Source organism: Callorhinus ursinus, unplaced genomic scaffold (assembly GCF_003265705.2).
Source record: "Callorhinus ursinus isolate GAN/ISIS: 27379988/994484 unplaced genomic scaffold, GSC_fseal_2.0 scaffold5, whole genome shotgun sequence".
NCBI lineage: Eukaryota > Metazoa > Chordata > Mammalia > Carnivora > Otariidae > Callorhinus > Callorhinus ursinus.
Window position 1 is genome coordinate 80,488,339 of NW_027397067.1, and position 23,491 is coordinate 80,511,829.

At 42.9% G+C, this 23,491-nt stretch overlaps 1 protein-coding gene and 1 long non-coding RNA gene across 12 annotated transcripts in view; one reads left to right on the top strand and one right to left on the bottom strand.

The window, feature by feature from the left end:
• The window catches only part of PTK2 (protein tyrosine kinase 2), a 254,549-nt gene that overhangs the window by 190,516 nt on the left and 40,542 nt on the right, over positions 1–23,491 (bottom strand). For 8 of the 11 annotated variants that reach the window (XR_012378376.1, XM_025871182.2, XM_073893256.1 and 5 more), the window contains exon 3: positions 10,002–10,316. The exons of the other annotated variants lie outside the window; for them this stretch is intronic. Coding sequence is in view for 7 of the 8 variants with exons in the window: in XM_025871182.2 (XP_025726967.2) it covers positions 10,002–10,101 (100 nt within the window). In the remaining variant the exon portion in view is untranslated. The remainder of the gene's footprint in view (positions 1–10,001; positions 10,317–23,491) is intronic. 11 annotated transcript variants of the gene reach the window in all.
• LOC141372860 (uncharacterized) lies at positions 902–22,192 on the top strand. Its single transcript, XR_012378379.1, has 3 exons — positions 902–988; positions 7,897–8,089; positions 21,989–22,192. It is a non-coding gene; the product is annotated as an uncharacterized lncRNA (long non-coding RNA).

The window sequence follows — 23,491 nt, forward strand, 5'->3', positions numbered from 1 at the left end:
TCCATAGTAAAACTGTTAACAACCCACAATGGGGAAAATAATTTATTACAACAGCATTTCAACTGTTATGGCTTTGAAAACTTTCACTGGTTGGGCACATCCCTTAGATTATCAAGACTAAAGTATCTCTACCTTGAGCCATTCATTTACTTTCTATGGGCAAGACACCCTAGAGATTATAGGACAGCTAAAATTTCACCTAAATCACACAAATAAACCTTGGAAACAATGAGCCCAATCTAATCCCTAAGCCTATAACTGAAGAAGGCTGGACATCTACAGAAAAGGCAAGTCTCGGCGAAGGCTCCACAGGCAGTGACTTCTGAGCAAGATCCTGACTGAGAAGCAGAGCACATTGCTTACTAACGTTAAAGACTGTGCCTGGCTCCCCCACTCCCTACAATGTGACTCTTAAATTATTTGAGGCTCCTCATCCGTAGAGCACAAGTAGTAATACCCACCCTGCTAGCTGAGATAATAAATGCAGAGTGGTTATTAGCAAGATATATTAGAGACAAAGTCAGCATCCAATCCGTGGCAGCAGTAGTTAGGAGGGATAACCTGACTTCTCTAGGCCAATGAAAGGGAAATGCTAAGATCGTTCTCAAAATGGAAATCCTGTAAGACCCCTCCCATTTAACTAATACTTCAAAAGTCCCATCACAGCCCTAAAAAGCATCTTTCCTGTTACACTTCAAAGCTTTATGAATCCTTGTCAAAAAAGGAAACAACAGACTATCATTCCTACTTTGGTAACATCTGGTATGTTTGAAATGTGTAATTAAATCCAATGACCAAACAAAGCACAAGTGTTCCATAGAATTTTCCCCTAAACCTTTCCCTATAAAAAGACAGTATGCATTTTTCTAAACTGAAAATATATCAGCAGTACACCATTCCATCACGATGTTACATAAAAGTTAAAACAAACAGAATACCCAACAGGCTGGTATTATCTTCTCAATGATTCTGTCAACTTTACAACACGGTAAGATTTTCACAGTAAAAAAGTAGTGTTAGTATGTGATATTCTAGCAGTATTTTGTTTCTCTTAAAAAAATTTAAAAAGGTTAACAAAACAGATCTTGGGGGAAATACAACATACTGGCCTCACCCTGGTTAACAAGGTCCTAGGTTTTTTCCTTGGTGTTTGTCTGTTTGTTTTTAATATAAGACAGGCTACATGTTATCTTTCAAAACATTTTTCTGGCCAACGTAAATATAAGGAAACTTTATATTCACGTCCCCTAAACTCAATACATAACATTAAACACAACTATGTGTGACAAAGTCTCAAGCTGCAACCCAAATAAAATCTGGAGGTCACTAAAACCACCTACAGAGTCTGAAAAGCAAGGTGTCGGAGATTAGGGAAGGGACTGCTACAGAGCTCTGTCTTCCGTCAGCACCCTGACACCTCTAACAGCACCACACAAAGGCTCTGGGAGTATAAGCACTGGGGCTGTAAACCCAGCTCCAGTCTGAAATGTCTCCACCCAGAGCATCAGCCAGCAACAGAACCTCATCAGACCTTCCCGGCGGCAGGGCCACACAAAAGGACTGGGCCTCTCTGGAACTTGTTGGAACAAGTTCCGACTCTGCAGGGAGCTGCCCTCCATCACCAAAATCCTCTGCTTCAGCCACTCTCCGCCCCCTCCTCAACATTCAAGCCTCAATTCTTCTCCTTGCTTCCTGGTTCTAGGAAATGGTCTTCTTTTTTGTTATAAGTTTTTGTCTGCATTTTTTCTAACCAATTCCTTTAATGCTTGTACCACTGTATTATACATGTAACATTAGGGAACAGCATGCACATTTTCCACCTACAACTGTAACCATAACATAACATAAACAACCGTTAACCATACTGTCTGGCCATCATAAAACAATATTTTAAGCATTTTAAATCTCATATTTCAGATTTTATATAGAGAGTCTTTTCCCTGGGCTTGAGGGTTTTCGGAACCTGGCTTAAGGTACTGTGTTGATGTATCTGATCTTCCCTTTCCAAACTGAGCCACGACGCCAGGCCTCTGGGGCTGCATGGGGGCTGCACACACGGTCCAATCCTGCAAGTTCTGGACTGAAGCCTAACGTGTGAGATGTACAAATCCTGAGTGCAGAGCTCCATGGCTCTTTACATAAGCACACACATATGTGTGTGTGCGTCCTCCTCCTTGGACTACAACTACACAAGACAGAACACATTCCCGTGGCTGCTTTCTAGCCCTTTGTGACCAGTACCTCGCCATCTAATGGGACTAGGACTCCCAGTACCACCACTGGAGATTAGTGTCTCCTAACTTTACATACACTGGTCATGCAAATGGAAACATAAGGGGACACTTCCCAGCTTGTTTTATTTATGAGAATGGCAGTACCTGAAAAGAAAGCGCCACAAAAAGGTCACAAGAAAAAAAATTACAGATTGATACCCCCCGTGTAAATAGACACAGATTTCCTAAACAAAATATTGCATATTGATCTAACAACATATAAACAGGATAATACATCATGATCAAGTGGGATTTACCTCAGAAATACAAGGTTGCTTCAACAATCAAAACGTAAATCACCCGTTATTTTAAAAAACAGACAATTTCCGCAATTAATTCAATAGAGACAGAAAAAGCACTCGACAAAATTCAACACCCTCTCATGATTAAAAACAAAAACAAAAAAACCTCTCAGAAAACCAGGAGTCACAAGGAAAATTTTTACATTTGACAGAGGACATCCACAAAAACAAAGACAAAACTAGAACTAAACCCTGCTTAACACTGAAAACCTGCTCCCTGAGGTCAGCACATGAGAAGAACACTGTAATGAAGGTGCTAGTCAAGGCAAGACAGAGAAATAAAAGGCACGAAGATTGCAGAGAAAGAGTTATTTTCAGATTACATGATTATAAATTTCTTTGGATTTTCTACTTGCTCAAGTAAACCACCAGAACTAGTAAGTGAATTTATAGTAAGGCCACAAGATAAACTAACAAGATGATCTAACTTCTACATACTAAGCCAAGAATTGGACAATTAAACCTACAAGTCAAAAAATCGTCCTTTACAACAGCATCAGAAAAGCATGAAGCCCTCCACACTAAGATCTACCGCACGAGACTAAGGGAGATCACAGACCTAGCGAACTAGACAGGTCGACCAGAGGTCACAATATTGTTCATAGGTCAGTTCTCCCAAACTGATGCACAGATTCGACAGGGCCCCAGTCGAAACAGAAGAGAAGCAAAAGTCTGTCAGCTCCAGAAGCTGCTGTCACTGGCACAGCACCTCCCACCCCCCACCGGGACAGCCCACAACACTCAGCTGAAGACTCTGCAGAGTGTGCAACACGAAAGCCCACACTGGAGCATCAGAGCACAGGAAAGGAGCCGACGGCGCACTGGTCTTTCCACTCAAAGAAAAACTTACCACCACTGCTTGGTTTTCAACATCCAACTCCTATAAAACACTCACAATAGGACTCATTTTCTACAACTTTTCAGGAAGAAAGGTATAAAGCTACAGACGTGTATTATCTGAAGAAGTTAAAGAAGATAACATACACGGGCACATAAACCTCAGTCCTGTGAGCTACAGTCAATAACACTGTATCAATTATACAAATATTACTCAAAGGCAAAACAAAATACACAGTGATAACTGTTTCAAAATTGGATTTTTCTCTTTAACGGAAAACTGAGAAGTTATGAAATACAGAAAACTATTAAATTTACAATAAATTCCTAATAGTCTGAACAATCACAGATGAATTTGAAATGAAAGATTTATGAACACTACTTTAAAAACTCAGTGTCCCTAACCATTTGGGCACTAGAAAGAAGTTTTTTAATTTTCACAAAAACCTCCATGACCCTTCTCATCTGCCTCTAGTGATTTGAATCTCTGTCGCTACAAGCGAAGTGACTGAATTCATCAATCCACTCATCTGCTCACTACAGGAGTCTAGTAGGTGTAAGGCCCTCGGAGTGCAGCAATAAGCAGGACTGACTGGTTCCTTACCGGGAAGGTGGGGGGTGGGGGCGCATTTCACCACAGGACAGCAAACAAGTAGACCCCTGAGCGGGTGCCAGGGACAGATGGGGACAGTGGTGCCGGCAGGAGGGTGGTCAGGGGGACACACTACACGGGCTCATATGATTACTGCTCAGCCAGGAGACTGGGAGCGGGGGACGCAGGGCAGACGGACGGAAGCCTGTGATGAAACATCAGCTGGCCCACACATCCCCCAGTGCTTGCTGAGAAGGTCCTACGTGAGGTGAAGAACTCTTAAAACTGCGCATGAAGAGAACACAGGGAAACGAGCAGCCTCTTCTCCAAACACAATGAGGAAAGTGAAGCAATCTGAGAGACACAGTAATTATAATACCCACCATATTATTTTTGTGCGCAAGGGAGTTGATGTTGATAATATACAAACTGGGGCTGAAGGGAGGCTCACTGCACTCTCTCGGTTAAGACATCAGAAGCAAAGGTGAGCCCTTCACGGAGAACACGCTGGCCAGGCTGTGTTCCTTGTCTCTTTTCAAGCACTGCCTACTGCTGTTTTTCACCCTTCACTATGTGTGCAGTCCCCTACTCCCCCTTCCCCTGCCTCTCTGCAGCACCAGAAAGGCCTATTTATCAAGAACTCACCTACTCTGTACACCTACTACATGCTGGGCGTGCAAACACATTTCACTGACGCTTAACCAACAATTCGGTTTAACCAAGAAAAGGAGCCTGTACTAGAACTCTAAGCTAGAATGGCTTGGTGGTTTTCCAGGGGGCCCCCAGGTAGAGGGGAAAGGCACTGGTGACCAGGCAGCGGGGGACAGAGGCAGACAAGGTGTGCAAAGCCAAGTGGTAGGCAAGCTTCCCAGGGAAAGCGAGAACAGTGCCAAGTCGGTGGGCAGGGATAAGACAAAAAGGCTGGAAGCACACCTGGGGAACATGAATCTTTAGGGTCAGGGTAAAGGCTTACAAGAGCCCTGCCCTTACCCCTCAGAGACAGTGGGTGGGGGAGCAAGCCTTCCCTACTTACCTCTCTCCACGAACCTTAACAGAGCCTCCAACTATAATCAGCAGGAAAGCCCATGTTTCCCTAAACACTCCACAAACATTTCTTAGTGCCTTTGCCCCCAGAATTCCTACAGCATGAAAGACCCTCCCCACCCTCTCCACTGGCATGAGACAGCACCTCCTTTAGAAAAATGCCCCAGATTTCAACAATCCGGGGTTTTTTTCACTCAACAATCATTGAGTGCTGATAATATGTTAGACAATACGGATTCAAAAAGCAGTTAACATTTGGACGTGGCCCACAAGAAGTGGACAACCAAGGAACGTGAATGACTTACGAGCTATGCCTGTGTGTGCAGAGCTGAGGCACAAAGAAGCCAGAGCCCAGCCCTGTGGTCCAGATGAGAGAGAGAGGGAGAGAGACAGACCAATACACACACACACACACACACACACACACACACACACACACACAGGGCCATGCCCTAGGGCAGAATCCTGAAACTTTCCCGTTTGAAAAGAATGAATGTTCCAAGCAGAAGGAGGAGCAAAAGCATAAGGGGGCATGAAGAGGCACCGCCTGGCAGGGTCCTGTCCCAAAACTAACGACCCGCGGTGCGGAGCCGAGGGAGAGGCCGGTGGAGAGGAGGCTGTCTCTCCTGACATCTCTGGCCGCGGGCCAAGCAGGGGGCGGACCGGAGCTCAGCTCAGCATTCTTACTGCAGGCCTACTGTGTGCCAGAAACCACAAGCGGCTCCCTCATGCTGGGCACTCGGAAAACTGAGTCACTCTTCTGGAAAGCGTTTAACACCTTGTACTGTAAAGGTATAGATGTCTAGACTATGTACATAAATACAATTATAAAATAAATGCACACACTTACATATAAATGTAGTTTCAATCTGTCTTCCCCGTGGTCAATTAGCAACTCAAGCTGGCAGACGGGACGGCCACAGCCCCAGAGGGGTGGCAGAGGCCCACAGAGATACTTCCCAGGGAGGTGATCAGGTCCCGGGAGGCCAACCGAGGCCCATCTGTTGAAAGCGCTAGGACGTGGTGTGTGCTGCTGCAGGAGAGACTCAACCCCCAGTCTACAACTCACGCCAACTGTTCTTAGGGCGTGAGGAGTAGCTAAGCACATAATTTATTCATTCGTTAAGGTAATATCCATTTGCGCCGATACCTTGTCACGCAGAAGAACACCTGACACTGTCCCCGACGGTGCTGAGTTTACTTCCCAGCGAAGGGACAGAAAGCAATGGTGGTCGATGGCGGTAGGTGCTGCGCAGGACCAGAAGACAGGGCTCAGGGAGGGAACGTCAGGGAGAAGGCGGGCTACAATGACAGGGCTGAGAGGCCGTCAGGCTCAGACCCGGGAGGCTGGGAGGAGCAGGCCAAGCAGGGAAGCAAGAGGCAAGCAGAGGCGCAGAAGGCCTGCCAGGGAAGAGCCCTGGGGGTCTGAGGTGCTCCCAAGGCAAAACAACCGCACTGCTGCTGAGCCGGAGGCCAACGGCCCGGCCCCAAGAAGCCGGAGATGCCGGGAAGAAGCCGCATCAGGTGAGGCCTCGGAGGCCCCGTGACGGATTTGCGATTTTATCCAGGAAGAGGCCAGCGGGGAGTTTTAGGAAGGAGAGTGACGTTGCCTTGGTGTTTTTACAAACTCACTCCGGCAGCTGCGTGAAGAAGGACGAATGTGTGAGGAAAGGGGAAGACCCAACGGGAAGCAACGCCCCCAGCCCAGAGAGAGAGGAAGGTCGCACGGCGCAGAGTGGATGCCACCACCGCAGAGAGGGCGAGGGGGGAGGAAGCCCAGACTGTGCTGGAGACAGAGGGATTCCTTCCACGCGGCAGGAAGCGTCAGAGAGGCATCCTGGGTCTGCAGCAGGAGCGGCTACATGCGTGGGGGTCCAGCGTGCTTACTAAGACAGGGAGGGCTGGGGGAGGGACAGACTTCAGGGACAACAGTTAAGAGGCTCCTCTCTGGCAGGTAAGTATCAGATGTTTATGAAAAATACAAATGTAGATACCAAGAGGCGGTTGACCACTTAAGTGTGAGACACAGAAGTGAGGATGGGTTGTACACAGAACTATCTGGGTGGAGGCAGGGGGAGAGGGAGTTTAAAATATTGATACAGAAAAAGCATGACTTCAACCACAGGACCCAGAATCACACACGTCCACGATTACTGGTATACTCAATCTCAATCTGCTACTGAAAGATCTAGAAAAAAAACTGACCCACACACTTATCCCTAATAAGCACAGCCCTGACACCTCTTTAATCCTTCCCAGTCTCAGAGAGACAAAACAAAGTGCATACTGTGTCATCAGCGAACTTTCCAAACAGGGCTTTCTGGATTCAATAACCTTGCAACCAAACACAGCACTGCGAACATTTACCTTTACTTCAGTACTCTGAATTAAAGCTGCCTCTGAGCCTAGGAAATCATGATATAGTTGAACACATAACAAAGTCCTTTTAAATATGTGAAAATACGGTCTTCTGTGGGAGCGACGGAACATGGTTTCCTTACACCTCACTCAGCGGTACAATAAGCTACATCATAGAGATAGCCATAGATTGTCTTAAGGATACCTTAGAGGTTTCAGTTCAAAGTATACAAATATAGCTCTGTTCCATTATTTTTAGCCTGTTCTACTAAGTATTTTGTGTCTTCTTAAATTGGGACACCACTGTTTTTGAGGTTAATGTGACTGATAAAATCAAATGTGAGGTTTTGAATTTCTAACTGAAAATAGAGATTTAAAGTCTTTGGACTTGAGCATTTTGTCTTTATCTAAAAGTAGTAACACTTTTATACTTGAAAATAACCATTTCAGCCAATTCCTATTAACCAACATCTTTGTCTTTACCACACAGCAACAACTGACCAGAATAAAACCTGAAATTTCCTGCCTTCCTGGCCTGGTACAGAGAAGTGCACTGAGAACCTGGCACACTGCATCCCCTTGGGGAGGCGGTGTACTCAGCCCTGAGAAGGTGACAGGGTGACAACCTCATGTCGTCAGAAACCTCCTCTTGCACGGTCCAGAAGCAAGACCATTCATCAGAGGTAATGGCCTGCTCCAGCCCTGCAAACGCAACGATTCTAAGCCTGATGCTGTCCCTACCTCTTCCCCTCTTCCGCACATGTGGTTCTGCTCTCCTACCCAACCCTGACCTCTATCAAAATGATATCTCAGTTAAAAAGGCCTCCGCTCACTTGCTCTGCCCGTCAGCAAACATAATGGGAAAGTAAGTTGCTTCCATCAACTGCTTTGGGATGAGCAAAAACACCTCAGTCTCTCTCTTCTGAAGTTCATATTTCTAAAGTCACCTTGAATTTCTTAAAAACCCAGTAGTCAATCATTTAACATCCCATTGGCTACTGGATTCACAGACTTGAATCCAGCCTCGACTTAGTGAAATCAGAGCTTTACTGCTAAGGATCAGTGCTAACAGAGGGCTGTCACACCATGGAGGTGGCGTTGTGCATATGGGTCCCAATAAGTCTGGGGGAGACCAAAATCTTCACAAGTATAGTAACAAAACTCTGCCTCTGAGCACTCATTACTGGTCATGCTCAATTATACTCTGCAGTCCTCAGGTTCTCACCTCAGTTAGTTTTTAAAAAGTTCCCATACCCAACACCCTTTAAAATTCAACAGTTTGAATTTAACTCAGCAAAATCTTTACTTTAAATACCTAATTAGGTAATAAAGTGACAGGTGCTTTGTTCAGAGAACAACACATTAAAAGAGTTCTAACATCACATATTTTAGAAATGTTTAAAAGGGGCGCTGGCTCAGTCGGCGACTCTCTTGATCTCGGGATTGTGAGTTCAAGCCCCACATTGGGTGTAGAGATTACCTAAAAAGAAAGGAAGGAAGGAAGGAAGAAAGGAAGGAAGGAAGGAAGGAAGGAAGGAAGGAAGGAAGGAAGGAAGGAAGGAAGGAAGGAAGAAGGAAAGAAGGAAGGAAGGAAGAAAGAAGAAATGTTTAAAACCCTAGACAAGAATTACTAGATGATGCTGACAATTTGGTAAATGAGAAGTGATCTAACAGCGAAACTGTGGTCTGGCGCTAGCACCTCAACATCCTGGAGGCTTTTAAAAGTTTTAAGCTAAACACTAAACTGAATCAGCCTGAAGGTCTACTGATAATACTGCAGGTCTTTACCCAGTACAGGTTTCTTCCTTTTAAAAGTCTTTCCTGAGTAGGTTAACATGATACTTGAATATACTCTTTAAAATAATAACATATGTATTAAATTATTTATTATGGACTTCATCCCCCCAGAGGTAATATCCACTAGTACTTTAAGAGAAACAGATAAATTATCTGGTCTTATTCATACATGGATCACACGGCATTTTTAACTTCTAAACATGCTTCCCAAATACTGTCTTGAATGTTACAATGAAAATGCTATATTTTATATTTATAATTTTATACAAAGAAAAACCCTAACAACATTAAACTGGAAAATGTTTATTTACAGTATTACTGACCCTTAGTGGTAAGCCCACCTTACAATAATATAGTTTCAAATTAAATACACAATCTTTACAGTGAGTAAAGAAAACCAATTTTTGAAATAAGAAAAACCACATCGCTCTTTTTTCCTCCAGTCTTATTTAAGTTAAAATTAGTCTCTTTATTCTTTAAAAACTTCCACATCACAGAATGGATATGGGTGCCTTAATTAAAACACACAAAATAAAACATAAAACTCTAAGAGAGAACAGAAAAGAAACTTACTTAAAATGCACTTCCATAAAAATATTTTTATTTACTTTTCTAAAAGCTACCTAGTTAGTTTTATGCCAAGAGCTGCAAACCTATACCACATCAATTTTCATTTTTCCTTAAATTTAATTTAAATCTATTTGAATTAAAGTCTGAAAAACTCTTACCCATCTTTTTAGTGCAAATGCATGAATCTGAATAAAATTTAAACCAAATAGATTTTTAAATTACGTATACCTTTAGCCCAACACATTGGAAATGGACTACAGCCGCTCTTCTCCATACAGACGGCACCTGCTGGTCTCAGGGCCCCTTGGCCCGCCAGTTCCAGCAACATAAACTCAGGTCTCTCAAGATCAGACCAGGCGTCCGCGCACCAAGTCCCCGTTCATCGCTCCCACAGCGTTCGCTTCGATCCACAGCCACACTAAGTTTCCCCTGTGTGCTCCTTTTCTCAGAAATTGAAGCAAAATTGGGGAGGTGCTCCTTCTGTAATATTTTCCAGCAGCTTGAAGAATGCCTCTCAGTTACAGAATCTTCTGCTTCCGCAATCTGAAACACAGACCATCCTGGCTAGATTAAGCTCCTGAGCAGAATGAAACCTGCTAGTAATGTGACCCCACGGGCCTGTGTTCCTAGATTCACTCAGGGAAGGAGAGAGGGAGGGAGGGGAAAGAGGGAGGAGAAAAGGAAGGCCAGGAGCCAGCACCTGATTAATATGCTAATCCCACCCTTCTGCTCAATTCATCTGGCAGACTTCTGCTCACAAAACCAACAGGCAACTCTAAAATTGAGTAAGCTGCAAATCAAGTCTAACCCAGATCATGTCTGCAGATGACTCCTCCAACTATTTTTGTTTTCAAAGTCATGTCTTTGGCCTTTTACCAGCCTAATTCTGACCTTAAGACTTAAGATAATTGCCTTGATGAAAAATGAGTAATATTGGGGGAAAAACCTTGATCAACATTAAAAGCAAATCTGTAAAAACTATGTCTATAGGAACCCAGGTATTTCCAAGGTAAAGATTTTTTCCAGATTGACAGTTTTGAAGTATGTTTGCAAATTTATAGAAGTATTTAGAAAACACATAAAAGCAAGAATTTGAAGTTACGAGATTCTTTTAAAACTAGCTTAGGGAATGTTGAGGAATCCAAGATACCTGATTTCTTAATTTCAAAACATGAGTGAGTGCTAAACTCATGTTCCTGAAGGAGGAGGACAGAAAAACACTCTTAACAATCTGTACTAGTAAAACTTTTTTCAAAAAATGTAAAGCTACTTACACTTTTTCCATTCAAACTGAGAGAGTCTTGGTCGTCTCTAAAATGTAGCTATTCAAACACACTCCACTCTGGCAGTAAGACAGTAAGAAACTGGGCTCCTCCAGCCTCTGTTGTCTGAGCACATGTGATACACATTCAAGACATACACAGTTCAGCTCTCCTATTACGTGGGTAATTCTGTTTGTAGCAAATCCCATTAATGAAGAAAAAATCGAGTCTTCTACTTAACTGTGAACACGACAGAGGCTTTATGAATTCACTAACTTGTGAAAACCAGAGCTGACAAAGGCTAGGGGAACAAGAGGCCTATCTGTGTCCAGTAATGCCCCAAGACAGCTAGTTTCATTTCTGACACACTACTCTCGATGATGGCTTTGTCTCCAGGAGTTACATTCAGCCTCCTAATAGCAGTCAGAGCTCAAATAACCTCTTAGATGCCCCCAGTGAAAACACAATCATTCACCAGCGTGAACTCTGACCCCAGGCAACACTGGGAAGAAAAGGGACTCCAGAAAAACACAGGCGAGCAAGCTAGGAAGAAAACCAAAGAAACAAGCAGATAGATCACCATTACCGAGGACACTCGGGACACAAAGGCCTACCCTCATCATAGGAAGAATCCAAGTACGCCCCACAAGCAAGTCTGGTATCCGACCCAGGCCCCTGAGAATGGCTTGGGATTTAATCTGAACCATCAAATAATATACATACCAAAGACACAAGCAAACTCTGAGTCTCTCCTGGAACTTATGACTCCAGAGTTAAAAAACAGAAGCTACCTTTACTAGTTGCCAACGGTATTTTACACACCCAATTTTCACATCTTCTAAGCAAAATCAGTGCTGTCACATCTTCTAAAGATGAGTTAAAGATGGAGTCACACAGTCAGGAAGAGACACAGTTTCACTGAGCCCACCTGTCATCCAAGAAGCCAGAGGTCTTTCATGTACGCACACACCCAGAAAAGGTTTTTGAGCCATACTGACTAACTGCCACAAGCAGCACCTGCACAGGAGAGAGAGGCTGGTGCAAATGAGTGACGGTGGCGGCTGGAGCCTCCATGGCAGTAGAGGAGGTGACGAGAGGACAGACGTGGGAGCTCTTTAGGCGAGGGAGAGCGGAAGCCAAGTTTCTGACTGCAAAGTAACCAGTGGGGGGCAGCTTTCTCTCCCACCCCACCAAGCTAATTTACATTCACCTCAATACCCAAATATCACCTCCTCGTGTGCCAAGTGCTGAGGGTACAAAAGATGACAAGATCCAAGAAGCAAAGAACCCTCCAGGCCACCAAGCAGAGCCCAGCCAGAAGAGCTGAGAAGCACTGGGGCCGCTGAGAAGAGCGGACAGGCAGAGGAGGACGGGGCTCGGCCATACAAAGGAGAAACTACTGCGCTAGGCGCGCTCCCACAGAAAACCATTGTACTTCACTCCTGACCCAAGCCCAACCAAGCGGCTCATTCCCCGCGTGCAGTGAAGAGGAGAGCGTGGTTCAGGCGGTGGGGCACGGGCCTACAGCCAAAGGGCTGAGAAATTACGTGAGGAGCAGTCACTCTGTGACAGCATCACTCCTGTTTTCTTCCCGCTAAATAGGAAAGCCCCAATTATGCTCCTAGATTCCCGATCCACCAACGTCTTGAAAAGAGCAGGAAAGGCCTATGTTAATGGTGGTGTAAGTGAAAAAAGTGAGCAGTCCCTTTATGCCCTCTGAATAAGAAACCCTACAACACACTAACATAAAGGCAGTCATTCCTTAAAAACTTCCACAGATTCTTTAAAAAACTCTTCATCGTATCAGTAGAGCTAAAAGCAACTCTGGGAAGTCCTACCTCACAGGTAAACTCTTCACTAAAATTTACAAGAAAGATACTACGATTTACTCGGACCCCAATCCATAGTCATCCTGGACTCCTGTCTTTTTCCTCAAAGCAATCCATGAGCAAAACCCAATATCCTTGCCTTTAAAATAAATCCAGACTGTGTACGTGCCCCCAACGTCCACGGCCGCCACCGGCCCAGGCGGTTGCCTTGCTCCACCGGCCGCAGCTACAGGTCTCGCCGCCCTATACTCTGTTCCCGACCAGCAGCCACACCAACCCCTTCACGACGCCCACCACGCCATTTCACTCCTCTGCTAAAACTCACCAACAGTTCCCCAATTCTGCCAGAAGCAGTGCTTACTACATACTCAGCATGGTCCGCAAGGCCCTGCGCAGGTGGCTCCCCTCCCACCTACACCTACAGCCTCTGTCTCGCCATGGCCTGGCTCCCGTTTCCTGGGCTTCGACACACTGACCTCCCTGCTGTCCTCTGCCCACACCAGGCGTGTGCCCACCTTAACACTGCCTGCCCCATGCCCTTACTTACCCTGCTTCATTTCCCACAGCACTCACACCTTCTCAGATACCACGTGATTGAATTACACGGTATGTTTGTTGTCTGGCTGCCCCCAGTACAACCCAATCTCCAAGGCAGGAAAGAATATGGTCTGTCTTCTGCACATACTGTCTTCCGGGCCTAATTACAGAAATGGTCAGTAAGAGGTACCGGCCACCTTCTGCACATACATCTGTCACCTAAAGGTAACAAGGAGATGGCAGAGGGAATTTCTCTTCTCTTGTAGAGGCCATGGCCACAGAAGAGGCATCTAGATATTCTAGATGTCAGGACTCGCACTAAGCTCAGTGATGGCATAGCCTGCCTCAATCTTGGGCACTGCTTTACCTCCGAGACCCTGCTCAGTTCAGGGGCTTGATAAGGATTCACTGAATAAGTGAAGTAAACTATATAAGAATGTTGCTTTTTCAAGAATATAAAAAACGGAAATAGAAAAACTGACACAAAATCTAGGAAAACCATGTGGACCACCTCTCCCCATCCCACATAAAAAATAAATCACACAACTCTAGCATTCTGGTACTCCTATGAGAACTTCCTTGCAAATTTCAGTACGACAAAAATGACAATATTGTGTGAGATGAGACAGTAATCATTAGAAGGCTAGCAAACAAGGCGATGAGCAAGATCAGCAAGAAGAAAAGGGAATTCTAAAACCTTTCATAGGGCGCCTGGGTGGCTCAGTCGCTAAGCGTCTACCTTCAGCTCAGGTCATGATCCCAGGGTCCTGGGATCGAGTCCCACATCAGGCTCCCCGCTCAGCGGGAAGCCTGCTTCTCCCTCTCCTACTCCCCCTGCTTGTGTTCCTGCTCTCGCTATCTCTCTCTCTGTCAAATAAATAAATAAAATCTTTTAAAAAAATAAAAATAAATAAAATAAATAAATAAAACCTTTCATATACTGTGCAGTACTGTCCAATATGGCTTCCCTACAGAAACCTGGGCTTAGGTGAGAAAGTCACTGGAAAGAACTATCAAGAAAGAAGCTGCTTCTCTCTCTCTCAAATAAATAAAATCTTAAAAAGCAGGAGGGATGCCCGGATGGCTCAGTCAGTTAAGCGTCTGACTTTGGCTTAGGTCATGATCTCAGGGTCCTGGGATCAAGTGCTGCATCAAGCTCCCTGCTCAATGGGGGGAGTCTGCTTCTCCCTCTTTCTCTGCCCCTCCCTCCCTTATGCTTGCTCTCTCTCTCTAATAAATAAAATCTTAACAACAAAAAAAAAAAGCTGCTTATAAACGTCACCAAAAGCATTCACACAAATCCAAGTCTGACTCTCACATTTCTCATATAGTTACACGGTTTTATTTGCTGGCCTTAAGTAATACTTGAGGGCAGTACTTCCTGGAAGAGTAAAGCCCTAGTAAATGCTTTCAAGTCAGCTACTAGGGGGAATGTGAAAAAAACTGTAATTCATATTATACATACAGAATTCAAAATTTACCTCTCTTACTTCTTTTATGTTTGCATTAATCAAGAGTTATAGATTTAAGTAAAATCAACAATATTATACAATGATAGCTCCAATTAGCAGCTGATCACTACAACATACCCTAACTTCCGAAAGCTGGGTATCCTATCCTAAATTTAGTTCTATTAAGACTCACAGAATTATCATTTCTATGTCATTGTGCCTCACTGTTTCCACCACAAAACAGAAATAACTTTTTTGAAAATTTTAATCTATTCAACAAAAATTAAGACTTGATAAGGACTAAAGAAATTTAGTCATAAGAAAGGATATAATCATGTTCCGAAGACAAACAGCTAATAGGTCTCAAAATACAACACACTCCAAAAGGTGACGGTATTATTCACCTTTCTTGCAGAGTTTCTAACAAGTACTATACCCTATACCTCCTCCCTTCTGTTACTCTGAAGGTACTCTGGGGAAGCTGAGGAAGACACTGGAACTGGAAGCTACAAAGGAGCCCCAGTTCTATCTGTGAGACAAGGAAAGACTCATTTCACCATCCTGAACTTCAGTCTGTTCATCTGTACAAGGACAATGACAGTACCTAACATGTGAGTGACTACGTGCCTGTCATCAAATAGCATAACAGCAACACTAATAACAATGAAAATATAATGATAATAATATAATGGGGATACCAAGTTAATGCTTACTCTGTGCCAAGCCCTATCCTAAATACTTTAAAAATATGGACTCAGGTATTAATAACCAGCTTCCTGAGGTAGATTCTATTACCCCCGTGTAAGAGATGACAAACAGAAGCGCGGAGCGCTAAGTAACTTGTCTGAGGTTACAGACCTGCTGCATAGCTGAGCTGGACATCACACTCGGGCAGTCAGCCTCCAGTGTGTGCTCCTTCACTAACCCACTGCAGGACTTCACCTATTTTCTCAGTCAGTAATTCCAACAACCAACGACTTCACAAGCCACACGTGACATGCGGACACACTGAGGAACCGAGAAATGAAGCAACATGCCTGATGTCACAGCTAACTGGTCGGTGGCAGAGCCAGCACCTGCACCGGGACACCTGCCAGAGCACACACTCAAGACACCACCTCCAGAGGCTGCAAGGGGACCAGAGGACCAGGAAACAGGCCTCACTTGGCCTACAAAGGAGGACTTAATCACAGAAAGAATATGAGACAGACAGGCTGCTCTCATCCCCATGCAACACTCCAATTGACCAAGTTCTGCGGCTCCTGTGACAGTCCTCCGGAGTCTGTGACCCCACCCGATGGTGGATACCAGCCATCACAGAACGTGCTGGACATGTAGCTGGGACCAGGGAGATATGTCACAATCACCAGGAAATAAACATAACAATGAATTAAGCAACCTAAGATATATAAAATAGAAGGGGAACTGCAACTCTAAAGAGGCAGAAAATTCTGAACTTATCAATTTAGACAATACTCAACTAGAGTATTTTTACAGACACTAATGGCCATTTCTCATGTGTTTTGCCATAGAGGAGATAAAAGCTAAATTCTAGGTTTAGAAACTGTTGCGAGGTTACTTGCCACCAAATTTAAAAGAAAAAAAAAGGCTCCTGAAATCTCAAAAAAGACGCCAACCTGAGTTTTTCAAATATACTAATAGAGGCATGGTGACACAGAATGGGGCCAGAAACTTACCAAAATTGTCAACCTAACTGTATGTGTTATAAAACAGAGTGAGGTTTTTTGGCTTACGCTGACCAAATAATTAATATTAAAAGACAATCAAGCCATTATTTATTCGAATGTTAACACCATTCAAATAAACTTTGCAACTTCTGTTTTAGTGAACATGCATATACATAGCCAACTTACTTTATCATTTTGTCGCCGCAGATTATTATTTTACCCAGTAAATCCAGTTTACTCACAGTGTGATCACTCACCTGATTGAGCAAACAGCAAAGTGCCCTGTTAGAAGGACTGCACCCACAGATCCAGCTTCCGGTAGACCAGTCTAAGAAACCTCCAGTAATCCCCTTTAAGGTTTAAGGCAGTTTGAGACTTAAATGAGTCATAGGTTTATTTACAAAACGCAAAGACTAGGAACAGCCTACATGTCAACAGAAATGAGTAAAGTTTGGAAAAAGGTATATACATACATATATATAATTTTTGAGAGAGAGAGAGAGCAAGAGCACATGCAAGCTGAGGGGTGGGGGGCAGAGAGAGAGAGAATACCAAGCAGACTCTTTAGCCCTACACAGGGCTCAATCTCACAACCCTGCGATCATGACCTGAGCCAAAATCTAGAGTCAGACGCTCAACTGACTGAGCTACCCAAGCCACATCAGCTGAGCCTCATAAGGGCCAGACTGACATGAAAGAACGTTTGTAAATGGCTGACTTATTAAAAGATTCCTCCTTCCCCCTTCTTTTAAATCAAGAAATTAATCTCTAACCACTAAAATGAAAAAAAGAGACGTGAGATTTCTGAATCCAAGACGGAGGCAACAATAAAATATACATTTGAAATAATAAAAAAGGTATAGAAGAGTATGTAGACTGTGGTATTTCACTGTGAAGGAAAAATACATGCATGTATGTGCTTCCTGGTACATGCACAGATCACCCACAGATGTTTACAGAATTACGAACAGTGACTCTTCCAGAGAATTCAGCGGAAAGAAAGAGCGGGGAGGTTTCGGATTCCCTGCCCACTCATTTGAATTTTGTGCCATGTATATTTCTTTTCAAAACAATAAGTGAACATACAAAGTAACTATTTTAAAGAAACAGTATCTAGCGAAGTCCCCAGTATTTCCCAAGAAAGCAATCCTTTCTAAGTAACACATGCATCAAATAACAACAACAAAATCAGAAAATGTTCAGAACACAGTGATAATAAAACTAGAACATCAAAATCTTTAGAACACAGCTGAGAGTATTTAGAGGGACATTTCAAACTTCAAGTGCTTATATTTAAAAGGTAAAAACATCAATTATCTATGTTTTTACCTTAAGTAATAAGAAAAATAAGAACAGAAACTCTAAGTAGAAATAAAGGTGGAATAAGGAGCATTCACACATTAGCGCATAAGGCTAAAGGAAAAATGAGTAATACTGATCCTATCTTTATTTAAAATTTTGGTATCTTGTTCATCATGGATTTTCTGCATTAATGTTTTTAAAACAAACAAACAAACAAACACTGCATCGAGCTACTACTTACCTCGATGACCGAGGCTTTCGCTGGCTCCACCAACGCCTCACCAAAATCCTGGTTCCCCCCCCCATCTCACACACTCTCCTAGCGGCTCCATCCACCTCAACTCCAAGGCTCCCCACGCCCAGGCCTTATCACCTAAGGGGCTGTAAACCTAGAAAGATTTCTGCCCAAAGCATGTTAAATACAATCACTCAATTTTTTTTAAATTGAGGACAAAAAAGGCATTTAACGCTTCTTTTTCAAGGACCAGAACCACAGTAACTCAACTGTCAGAGCCTTATCTGTCTTACTTGAAACGGTTACAATGAATTTTTTACACTGGACCAACAAACTCCTTAAATTATAAACGTCTGAATTTAAATAAAGGAGGCAAGGCCTAAAAATCTGTTAGCAAAATTAATGCTTGATTATGGACAGTCCCATGCCCTGTGACATGGCAGAAATCATAAATTCTCTCCATCTTACTGCAGTCCAAAGGGCCTGACTACACCAGCAACGCCTCAGCTCCACAAAGCCACACTGAGCCTCATAAGGGCCAGAATGACACGAAAGAACGTTTGTAAATGGCTGACTTATTAAAAGATTCCCCCTTCCCCCTTCTTTTAAATCAAGAAATTAATCTCTAACCACTAAAATGAAAAAAAGAGACGTGAGATTTCTGAATCCAAGACGGAGGCAACAGCTGGAAGCAGAAAACTGTGAAAAGCACCTAAAATACCCTCCTCGGAACTGCTGAGGCAGTGGGAACGAGAGGCTTTGAGAGCTTCAAAGGGTGAAGAGCCAAGAAGCTGGGCAGGGCTTCTGCAGCTGCTTTCACCTTCGCTCCGTATTTGTCAACTTGGGGAACGGGACGGAGGTTGGGAACGCGGGCTCTGCGCACACACAACCACGGCCAGAGGCCAGAGCAACAGACACGGCTCCGGGGAGGCAAACACCTGGGGGCAAGCACAGGGTGTTTATGGCTGTGCGTCACTCACAATAAAAAGCCATGGTGCCGACACCTGCTACCATGGATGGAACCCTAAGTGAGACGCTGAACACAAAAGACCACGTACAGGATGCAGGATTCCAATTGCATGAAACATGCACAACAGGCAAATCCGTAAGTCAGAGAGATCAGTGGTTGGTTGCCAAGGGCTGGGGATAAAGACCAATGAAGTGACTGCCAGGGGGTGTGGGGCCTGTGGGGGTGCGGGGACTAGGAGGTGATCTTTAATTTCTTGTAATTTTAAACAAGGCTAGATCAAAGAATTATTAGACTTATCATTTATTTTCCACAGTAGTTACAATTCCTTTAGGATTTCTTGGTACTTCTTTTTCTTAGTTGACTCTCTAGAGATTTATTTCCAGATACCAAGTGGTAACTTTTACTTGTTAAATACATTCCAAGTTACATAAACTGATATATTCCCTTTTTCCACTTTAGCTAGTATAAGTGTCTGCCATTTGCACCTCAAAATTTCTTCAATAATAAAATTCATCTAAGAATTTAGTGAGCACCTCCTGTATGCCAGGCACTGTTCAGATACCATGAATACCTTAGTGTGTGTACAAAGACAGAGATATACACCAGGATGCAGTGGTAAGTATTTAACAATCGGATCTGTGGGGAGTGAGCGGGAAAAGCCCTGGATCTGTGGCATTTGCTGATTTCTGTGGTATAAATACACCCACCCTATTTGGTTTCAAGCTACCAATGTGGCATCAACCAGCTGCCACCGACTCTGGTATCTCTCTCTCACACACACACAGGCATTTTTTTCTGCCCACAAGGAGTTTACATTCTATCAGGGGAGAGAGAAAACAATAAAATCATAAATAACTAAATTATACAGTATATTGTCAAGCAGTGTTATTTTAGAAATTACTAAGTTTAGCAGGGTAGGAGGGACAGGAAGTGTGCACACAGGGGAATGCAGGTTGCAGTATTAAATTAAGTGGTCAAGGTGAGCTACACTAAGAAATATACACACATATACGTTCCACATTAGAATGTGGAAATTCAAAAACATCCTTTTTCTTAAATTTACAAGAAAATCACACGGTATGTACTCTTTGGGGCTTAGCCATTTTTTAAACAGTATGTTGTGAAAAGCATCCATGCTGTGGCATGGAGCTTCATAGTCACTGTTGGATAGTACTTCATCATACGAATGTACCACAATTCTCTCTCCATTCTACCCTTGATGAACAGTGGGCTATTTCCAGTCCAGGACTATTACAAATCACTCGTTTCTTGTGCACGCATCTCTGCTGTGTGTCCACCTGGAATGGAACCAATAGGCCAGTGTGCATTCTCCACTTCAGTAAGTGCTGCCAAACTACTGTCCGAAGTGGATGTACAAAGTGATACTCCCATCAGCTGTGTTTGCAACTTCCCACTGCTCCCTAACCTTCAAAAGCAAAAATGAAACAAATAAGCCTAACTTTCAAAGTGGTGGTATAACTTCAGAGAGGAGCTGTAATTTGACTGTACATCCTAGTGTGGTACATCCTATGGCATTCAAGAGCTATAACGAAATCTAACGCTGTTTTTAGTAATAATATAAATGAAACCAAGATGAAACAGAGAAACCATGTTCAAATGTGTTCAGAGGTCTTGTCAGTGGTGACACTGGCACTGTTATTCTGAAATGACAACACAAGTTTCACACACATGAATGATGAAGCAATGACATAAACGTGCTAATGTTAAGGACCAAGATTTTAAGCAAAAGAGAAATGAGATACAAACATAAAATCAAAGAAGTAAACCATTTTAATCTTAAATTTAAATTGGAAGTATCAAGATAAACTCATGACTTATTCTTTTCTCTTTCCAAAAAATACACACTTCCTACCTCTATACCCTAAAAAAGCCCAGAAGCAACAATATGCCAGCATTACCTATCACAGTATCCAGATTATAGTCCCTAAACACCATTTCCCACTAAAAGGAATCAAGGCTCCTTAGAGAGATGGCTGATTTCAGGTCTGTGGCAAGAAAGGTACAAACTGAGCCTGGAACTATTTTATAATGCCCATAAACAAGAAAACTATAAAAAATTACTGGAGCCATTTCCTAAGGACACAGAAGATATCTATGAAGGGCAATATGACCATCAAAAAGAATGACTGCAGTAAATTAACATACACATATGTGTGTATATATACACACACATATATATATAGGTCATCTTAACATCTATGCATTTATGACACTAAAAATAATTCTCACTTGTATAAAGTCACCACTGGAGTTTGTTGGCCCCTTAGCCAACAATTCTGAAACTAGTAAATACAAGAATTATGCATTTATCCTACCTTTTCTGCATGGGCTACATTTCAGGATACCCAAATAGTTAAAAAAAAAAAAAAAAAAAAAACAAGAAAGCTCCAGCAAGCAAGTACAGAAGGCATGGCTGAATCAGATCATCACTGTTTCTGCAATTCTGATACAAAGTACCCAGGCAACCACCATCAATGCCTGCAAAAGCCACTAGGTGGAAGAATCATGACACCATCTGAACAAATGATTAATGGCACCATCCCTAAGAGGTGAAGCCAACAGCAAAGCAAGTCTTCTTGTCCCCCAAGTTGAAGCTCTTTCTAGCTGGACTTCTAGCAATCAGTTTTGAAATTTTTGAATTAAATGACATCACATGATACAATCAGCCAAATTCAGAACGTGGGACATTCTATAGGATAAGTGACAGTTTCTTCAAGAGCAACAACAAAAGCTGCTATTTAAAAATAAAACTGAACGGGTAAAAAAAGCAGGGAGTGGGAAATGTTAGAGATACGCCAACCAACAGGTAAAAGGCCTTTTTTAAAAAATGGGGAAATTAGAAAAGTAAACATTACCTAGCTTTATCAGAGAAAATATTTTATTATTTTTTTCTTTCTTTCTTCTTTTTTAATTTAAATAGGCTCCACACCCAGCATGGAACACAACACAGGACCCAAACCCACGACCCTGAGATCAAGACCTGAGCTGGGATCAAGAGTTTGACGCTCAACCGACTTAGCCACCCAGTGCCCTGAGAGAAAAGATTTTAAGTTACTTTTAATTATGGGAGGCAAGGTAAAGGTATTATGGTTATATTTCTTATCTGTTAGGGACATATACTGAAGTTTATGGGTGAAACTTTATATGATGTCTGGGATTAGCTCTAAAATACTCCAGCCAAACAAAAGTCTGGGAGAGAGGAAATAGGACAAACAAAGGCAGAAGATTGAAAAAGGTTCATTATCCGATTTTAGTTTTATGTATACTTCAAAATTTCCACAATAAAAAGTTTTTTTAAAAGAACTGAAGGAACACCTACCACACACATTCGTTTTTCTAATAGCCAACTGAGTTAAAGATGAAGCAGCACTGTAAATACAATGTTGTCACACATACCTTAAGTCCATAAGCAGAAGTGAGTATGCTTAAAATGTAGAGCCAATCAGAACCCAGAGTTTTAAAGGAAAGGGGCGGGCAGAACAACTTAAGCAGTATATAAATGTTTTCTGTATATCTGCTAGGCAAGCCATCCACAACTGAGAGAACCAAAATGGAGAAAGAAGCCAACATTTCCCACCCCCGCAATGCTCCAGGACACTGCTCTGTTATACACATTACAGCACAGGCTACACTGGGAAAAAACGTTCACATGAACCACTAGAGAAGGGATCCAGAATCGAGATTGCAATTCACCAAAGGTGCAGCTACGCTGGTCCAAAGATGAGCATGTATGTCTCATCATAATTTATTCTGATGGATCCTTAGTACAAATAACACGTAGACTCCGATGTCTCCATGACTCTCTGGCTGCAGGAACCCACTGACTGGCCAAGTCCCCCAGAAGGAAGTTACCTCGCCTGCTAATAAACAGGGTTATCTCATTCTGGGCTGGCTACGAGGGATTCAAAGCCAAGATCCAGTTCTAAACTGGCTTCTGAAGACCTATCTCAGATTCACTCTATTATTTGAAACCAACAAAAGGGAACTATGTTTTTTTTAATGTGCTGACAATCTATGTAATCTCAATTCTCAGTATGTCTTTATCCTTTTAGAGGTCAAACCTTTCTCAATTCAAGTCCTTTTTTAACTAATACAATCAACTGTGGGCAAACCAGAAGAAGACACAATGGGCATTTTAATTTTTATAAATCTAAATCCCCTGAAGAGGTCAAAAGAAGAAAAACATGTACAGATAAATCAACATTTATAGCTAAATGCACAGAGCAGTCCAAAGTCTACAAATGGCTAAAAAGTAAGACTGGGGAGTGGGTGGGGAGCCCCACTGTAAACGACTCCCCAACAAAGGCAAAAGGAGCAACTGGTTGACACCCATTTCACTTGGAATGCCAACTGTGGGCACCTTCCTGCCTCCTGTTGTCACATTCCAGGGACCTTAACTGACCTGAGAAGAAGATCGGATCTT